Below are 7,981 nucleotides of genomic sequence, written 5' to 3' on the forward strand. Positions count from 1 at the left end.
CAGAGATGTACAAGAAGATACTGTTATCTTGAAAAAAACGGCACAGGGAAAAATAATTTTTTCCATTTCTGAATTTTCCACACTGGGATTGGGACAAGGTCAATGCTCAATAAATGCACGTTGACTAAATAAAAGAATCTGTAAAAATACCTCATAAAGATGGAAGAAATCTTAGGTACATTAGACCAAGAAAATTAGGGTGATTTAAATCTGAGTAAAAGTGGTCATGAATTCTCACCAGAAATTAATAAAAAGCTATTGTTCTGTATTACAGTCACAACTGTCTTGAAAAATTCTATTACTACATAATAAGATTCAAGGCTATGTCTGAAATATTTGGGACTTAAATGAACTTGCCTTGCTGAGTACATTAATTTCTTTTTTTTTTTAATTGAATTATAGTTTTGTTTTGTTTTGTTTTTTGCCACTCTGCACAGCTTGCAGGATCTTAGTTCCCTGACCAGGGATTGAACCTGGGCCCCAGCAGTGAAAGCACTGAGTCCTAACCACTGGATTGCCAGGGAGTTCCCAAACTATAGTTGATTTACAATGTTTCAGGTATATAGCAAAGTGATTCAGTTATATAGACATATAGATAGATATATATAGATAGATAGATAGATGTATAGATCTACCTATATATATTCCTTTTCAGATTCTTTTCCATTTTAAGTCATTACAAGATATTGAATATAGTTCCCTGTGCCATACAGTAGGTCCTTGTTGTTTATCTATTTTATATACAGTGGTGTGTATCTGTTAATCCCAAATTACCAATTTATCCCTCCCCCCCTTCCCCCTTTGGTAACCGTAAGTTTGTTTTATATGTCTGTGAGTTTTGTACATCTTTTTAGATTTCACATACAAGTGATATCATATGATATTTGTCTTTGTCTGGCTTACTTCACTTAGTGTGATAATCTCTAGGTCCATCCATGTTGCTGCAAAAGGCGTTATTTCATTCTTTTATATGGCTGAGTAATATTCCATTGTGTGTGTGTCTGTGTGTGTATGTATATCTGTATATCTATAGATATAGATATACCACATCATCTTTATACATTCATCTGTCAATGGACATTTAGGCTGCTTCAGTACATTAATTTCTTTTTTTTTGAATTTTAGAATTTTATTTATTTTTTTATACAGCAGGTTCTTATTAGTTATCTATTTTATATGTATTAGTGTATACATGTCACTCCCAATCTCCCAATTCATCCCACCACCACGCCCTGCCACTTTCCCCCTTTGGTGTCCACTTGGGCGGCCAGCATCTTTGTCTCAGGTCTCCCTGGACAGAGAACTAACCAACAGGAGAGTGGTATTGCCTTCCTTTTTTGAAAAAGCACCTGTTTGTTTTCCATAACCACATCTCTATAAGTACTTTATGAGGTGCGGCCACCATGCCGTGATTATCGGCAACAGAGAGTCAAAGAGAACACGATAAAACAGTGACCAGGAAAACAGAGTATTGTTGAAACAGGGAGGGGTCAATTCTTGGAAAGGGGTGGTCCAGATGAACCTGGTGTCAGGTGATCAGGCCTAATCTTATACGTCTGGTGGTCACAGCCGAAGAGTGTGATGAAGGCCAGGCAGTGTATCAGATATAACCAACACATACTGTGTGCCAGGGTACTGTCCTGGGTCTTTTTTTACACACACTACCTACCTTACTGTAATCCTATAATGGGCTTATTATTACACCAATCTGTAATAATAAGATGAGGAAAATAATGCTCAGGAAGAGTAAGTGGTTTATTTTTCCTCATGGAAACAGCTGGTAAGAGACAGAGCTGGGTGTTCTGACTTCAACTCCTTGACTCTGAAATAACAAACCCATCTCAAGAGTCACGAGACTCACCTTAAGTCTAGGGCAGCCCATCAGAGTCAAGGAACTAGGGAAACTGGACTTGAGGTAACTTCAGTTCATCTAGAGGGCTTCCCAGTCTCCCTTTGGGGCAGGAGTCGCTCCAGGGTGCAGCGTGCCTGGGCCTGTCAAGAGTAGTAGTTGAGTCCTGATAAGACAAAGCAAGTGGATTAATCTGCTTAGAGAGAAGCGCAGATTCTGACTGTGTCTTGAGGAGGAGTAGTGGAGAATCCGAGCTGCCATGTATAGGAACAGACCCCAGAGCTTGGATGGGCCTTTAGGGAGTGTTTTGTCCACTGACTTGAGAAAATTATCCAAGCCAAATAACACCAGCCACTGTCGAAGCAGAATGACAAGTACATTCCTTGAGATTATACCTAAAGGGAAGACAAGAAGAAAGGAAAGTGGGGATGTTCCCAGGCCTTTGATCTTGTCTACCTGACACAGGCCTCTCGTCCCCCACCCACAGACTTCCTGAGGCAGAAAGTGGTGACATGGCCCTGGGTTTGTCAGCCCTCTCCTGCTCTGAGTCATCAGGATTGCTGGCATAGTTCTCCAGGAGATCTCCAAGGAGATAATTCACTCCCCTTTTAGGGGCTTGGCATCGTGCTGAGTGGCAAATCACTCGTGAACTGCCAGACTTCCATCCAGTGTGAGATTTCCTCCTTGGAACGTCTCTCAGGTTCCTTATAAGCAGTATCTTCTGACTTCTATTAACATTATCCTATAGTAACTAACTCTAAGTGGGGGGGGGGGGGGGGCTGTTGGTTATCAAAATAGACAGTGGAATGAATTACAGTGAATTTTAACCATTCCCCCGTTGTGGAATGTGAATATGGTTTCCAATATATGTTATTCTAAACAATGTTAAAGAGAACATCTTTCTACATAAATGTGTGCCTGTGGATGAGTTTCTGTAGGATAGATCTCTAGATGTGGAACTGAGGGGTCATTTAATTTATTTTATTTATTAATTTTTTAATTAGTTAATTTATTTATTTTTGGCTGCGTTGGGTCTTCATTGCTGTGCGGGGGCTACTCTTCACTGCAGTGCGGGGGCTACTCTTCACTGCAGTGCGTGGGCTTCTCATTGCGGTGGCTTCTCTTGTTGTGGAGCACAGCACCTAGGCTCATGGGCTTCAATAGTTGTGGCACGTGGGCTCAGTAGTTGTGGCTCACGGGCTCTAGAGCTCAGGCTCAGTAGTTGTGGCGCATGGGCTTAGTTGCTCTGCGGCATGTGGGATCTTCTCGGACTAGAGCTCAAACCGTGTCCCCTGCATTGGTAGGCGGATTCTTAACCACTGTGCCACCGGGAAAGCCCAGGGTTCATTTAATTTACATAGAGGAAAAAATAACATAAATATAAGTATTTATGTTGTTTTAATTTACCCTATTTAAAGCCTTTTTATTATGGAGATTTACAAACAAATATAAAATTAGAACGGTAGAATGAATGCCCACTACCCCTTTATGAACTCACAGCCACCCTTAATTTACCTTTTCCCCTGCCTCCCCTCCCCTTGATTATTTTGAAGCAAATCTCAGACATTGTATCATTTCATTTGTAACTATTTCAGTGTGTGTCACTTCAAGATGATTCTTTAAAAAAAACATAACCACAACACTATCTTTGTACCTCAAAAATGAATATAATCCAGATATGTCAAATATTTAAGATCTGAATAGGTTCTCAAAAACTGTCCTTAAAAAAAAAAAAGAATATTTACCCTTCCACCAACAGTACTGCAGAATTCTGGAGGGAAAGACAGTGTACAAGGGAAGGAACTTGCATTAGCCAATGTTGAAATGTGAAGAGCGACACCAAGAAATGGCAATGTAGCAAGAGTGGAAGCTGAACCCACCAGTGGTCTCTGAGCTCTCCTTGAAGCTGAACCCACCAGTGGTCTCTGAGCTCTCCTCATACATTTCACGCCCCTCCCAAAGAACAGTCTTGAATAGCAGACGACATCAAAAGGCAGCTGTGCTTTTCTCAGAATAAAACAGCTGAGTTAAACAATCAAAACCAAACAGCTGTACTGCCTTTGGATTTAGTGTTACATTAAAATTAGATGTTTTCTTCCCCCCCCCCACCGCCCTTTCTTTTCTTTTCTTTTTTTTTTGCCGAAAGAAACAATTGAAGAGGTTTATTTTAGACATAAATGTTATGTTCAAATCACGTGCACACAGCCCACAGTAAAATGTTAGTTATTATGGAAATTTGGCTGATAGCATTGTCACACATAAGTCTATGGGGTCTAGACCCCATAAGTCTAGACCCTCTCTCTATTGTTTTCATTATTCAATACTACTTAATTATTTAGAATTTGCCTGTGTACAGTGAACACTATTTATGATCCAGAAGTGGAAGTTCACATGCAAATTTTTCAGATATTTTATTTGTAAAAAATATGAAAATATTCCATGGAATTAAAACAACTTAAACTTGATTTTTAAACAAGGATTATTTCTTTCCTTTATAGAAAAGTTAATTATTATCTTAAAATCTAAACTAAATGGAAAAATACAAGCAAAAAAACAAAACACAGTCTTGATTCTTCCTTAAAATAAGCCTATAACCTTCCAAAGAATAAAGGTAATACTATTCGTTAAAATTTACATTACAAAAATATGACTTGATTGTAGAAATATAGTTAAACTGAAAGAAGAAAATAAAGATTCCTATGGTTCTACCATTTATTCTTCATATATAACCTGGTATACATGCTAGACACCAGTCAGAGGTAACTACCGGCCATTCATAAATCCATTTTGCAAACTTAAGCGTTACACTGTTCATTTTCGTCTGTAGTCTGCTTTGTTTTCTACCTAGGTCATGATAATTTTTCCGTGTCATTAAATATTTTTCATGACATAATTAACATAGTCCCACAAAAGTGTTTTTAACTTCTTTCTCTCCATGAGTACATTCTGGGAGTCAGACTCTCTAAAAGCAGAAAAGAGGAGACCGACTTGAAACCAGCGCTTTTCAAATTATGTGTGATGAAGGACAGTTTTAAAAATTTCCAATCTTGGGAATTCCCTGGCAGTCCAGCGCTTTCACTGCTGGGACCTGGGTTCAGTTCCTAGTCAGAGAACTAAGATCCCACAAGCCGAGCTGTGTGGCCAAAAATAAATAAATAAAAAGTAAAATTTCCAATCTATTATGGACTGAGATTTTAAAAAATATGATAAAAATAAGAGAAATGAAACATTAATTTCAGAAACAATTTTCAAGAAAATATTTGATAGAAAAATAGAATAAATGTATACCAAGTACCAGCCCAAACTTTTAATTTTATTTATTTATTTAGTTGCAGGATCTTAGTTCCCCAACCAGAGATTGAACCCACGCCCCCGGCAGTGAAAGCACAGGCGTCCTAACCACAGGACTGCCAGGGAATTCCCACAAACCTTTTAATATTAGATGTGATAGATATCAAATTACTCTGTGAAATGGTTGTATAAATTTCAGAGTGTTTATTGTCAGTATTTTTTATTGATATTATCACAGGCCAGTGGCAGTTACATGGACTGTACTTTGATTACATTACTTTAGACCTTCCCAAGAACATTAAGTAAATACTTGTCTTCGTAAACAGTCAGGGATGGAAAGTTTAAATAATAATTTTAATTTGCTATTTGAGAGTTGAGCCAAGAACCTTCAACTCTCCTTCACTTTCCCCACACGGGCAGGCCCAGCAGGGTCCTCAGGATGTCTTGGTGGATGGTCACAGGAGTGTCATTCCTTGGGCTTTCCTTACCATTCCTGAAAAAAGGTGTGTGCAAGAAACCTATCTTTCTATCTCTCCTCTACCGCAAGCTCCTTTAAGAATGATCCCAGCTTTGCAGACGCCGTCACCCCAGAACTTCCTGCGCTGCCCAACCATGGTCAACCCTACCGTGTTCTTTGACATCGCCATCGATGGCGAGCCCTTGGGCTGCGTCTCCTTCGAGCTGTTTGCAGACAAAGTTCCAAAGACAGCAGAAAACTTTTGTGCTCTGAGCACTGGGGAGAAAGGCTTTGGTTATAAAGGTTCCTGCTTTCACAGAATAATTCCGGGATTTATGTGGCAGGGTGGTGACTTCACACGCCATAATGGCACTGGTGGCAAGTCCATCTATGGGGAGAAATTTGATGATGAGAATTTCCTCCTGAAGCATACGGGTCCTGGCATCTTTTCCATGGTAAATGCTGGCCCCAACACAAATGGTTCCCAGTTTTTCATCTGCACTGCCAAGACTGAGTGCTTGGATGGCAAGCATGTGGTCTTTGGCAAGGTGAAAAAGGGCATGAATATTGTGGAAGCCATGGAGCGCTTTGGGTCCAGGAATGGCAAGACCAGCAAGAAGATCACCATTGCTGACTGTGGACAAATCTAATAATAAATTTGACTTGTGTTTTATCTTAACCATCAGACCATTCCTTCTGTTGCTCAGGAGAGCACCCCTTCATCCCCATCTGCTTGAAATATCCTATAACCTTTGTGCTCTCATTGCACTTCTTTGGGTTCCATATTTTCCTTATTCCTCTCCAAGTTTAGCTGAATTGCAAAGTTAAGTTTATGGTTATGAAATAAAAACTAAACAACCAAAAAAAAAAAAAAAAAGCGATGATCCCAGACTGCTCTCTGAGTGAGCCAACCAAAAAAGTGGCCCACGTAGCTCTTGCTTTTATTATGATTGATTCCTTTTTTTTTTTTTTTTTTTTTTGCGGTACGCAGGCCTCTCACTGCTGTGGCCTCTCCCGCTGTGGAGCACAGGCTCCGGATGCACAGGCTCAGCGGCCATGGCTCATGGGCCCAGCCGCTCCGTGGCATGTGGGATCTTCCCGGACCGGGGCACGAGCCCGTGTCCCCTGCATCGGCAGGCGGACTCCCAACCACTGCGCCACCAGGGAAGCCCTGATTGATTCTTTTAAGCAGCTTTATTGAGGTGTAATTGATATACAGTGAACTGCACATATTTAAAGCGTACAATTTGATGTGTTGACATATATATACCATATATATATATATATATATATACACACACACACCTGTGAAACCATCTCCACAATCAAGATAGTGAACATATTCATCACCCTAAAGTCTCTTCATGCCCCATTAACATTCTTTCCTCTGCCACTCCTGCCCCCTCCCCTCTTCCAGGCAAACACAGATCTGCTTTCTGTCAGTATTATCTACTTTGCATATAAATAAAACATAAATTTATTTATTTATATTTTTGGCTGCGTTGGGTCTTCATTGCTGCACGCAGGCTTTCTCTAGTTGCGGCGAGCGGGGGCTACTCTTCGTTGTGGTGCGCAGGCTTCTCATTGTGGTGGCTTCTCTTGTTGTGGAGCACAGGCTCTAGGCACGTGGGCTTCAGTAGTTGTGGTGCGCAGCTTCAGGAGTTGTGGCTCACAGGCTCTAGAGCACAGGCTCAGTAGTTGTGGCGCACGGGCTTAGTTGCTCTGCAGCATGTGGGATCTTCCTGGACTAGGGCTCGAACCCGTGTCGCCTGCATTGGCAGGTGGATTCTTAACCAGTGTGCCACCAGGGAAGTCCCTACTTTGCATTTTTAAGAGTTTTATATAAATGAAACCATACTGTATGTACTCATTTTTGTCTAGCTTCTTTGAATTATTTTGAATATATATATTACATAATTATTTTGAGATTCATTCCTGTTGTGTGTATGAACATTTCATTCCTTTTATTGCCAAGTAGTATCCCATTGTGTGGATAGAGCATGGTTTGTTTATCCACTCACCTGTTGAAAGATATTTGGTTGGTTCCAGTGGTGTATGTCAGTTGTATCTCAATAAAACTGGAAGAAAACAATTATTTTTTTTCTTATTATTGTGTTGAGGTCTTTAAAAAAAAATTAATTAATTAATTAACTAGGTTGCATCAGGGCTTAGTTGCAGCAGGCGGGCTCCTTTGTTGTGGCATGTGAACTCTTAGTTGCGGCATGCATGTGAGATCTAGTTCCCTGACCAGGGATCGAACAGGCCCCCTGCATTGGGAGCGTGGAGTTGTATCCACTGTGCCACCAGGGAGGTACCTACTGAGGTCTTAATATAGTCTAATGCAAGTCCTTTCTCAGATATATGCTTTGCAAGTTTTTCTCTCA

At 40.4% G+C, this 7,981-nt stretch overlaps 1 protein-coding gene across 1 annotated transcript; it reads left to right on the top strand.

Annotated features, from left to right (window-relative positions):
• Positions 1-5,716: 5,716 nt before the first annotated feature.
• On the top strand, positions 5,717-6,515 carry LOC309974671 (peptidyl-prolyl cis-trans isomerase A-like). The gene has a single exon (XM_082859354.1). The coding sequence runs from the start codon at positions 5,753-5,755 to the stop codon at positions 6,245-6,247; it is 495 nt and encodes a 164-aa protein (XP_082715480.1). The 5' UTR covers positions 5,717-5,752; the 3' UTR covers positions 6,248-6,515.
• Positions 6,516-7,981: the final 1,466 nt, after the last annotated feature.

Source organism: Leucopleurus acutus (genome assembly GCF_964270905.1).
Source record: "Leucopleurus acutus genome assembly, chromosome: 18".
NCBI lineage: Eukaryota > Metazoa > Chordata > Mammalia > Artiodactyla > Delphinidae > Leucopleurus > Leucopleurus acutus.

What these genes read in the sequence shown, in the direction of transcription:
- LOC309974671 (XM_082859354.1), top strand. Translation starts at nt 5,753, where the DNA reads ATGGTCAACCCTACCGTGTTCTTTGACATCGCCATCGATGGCGAGCCC.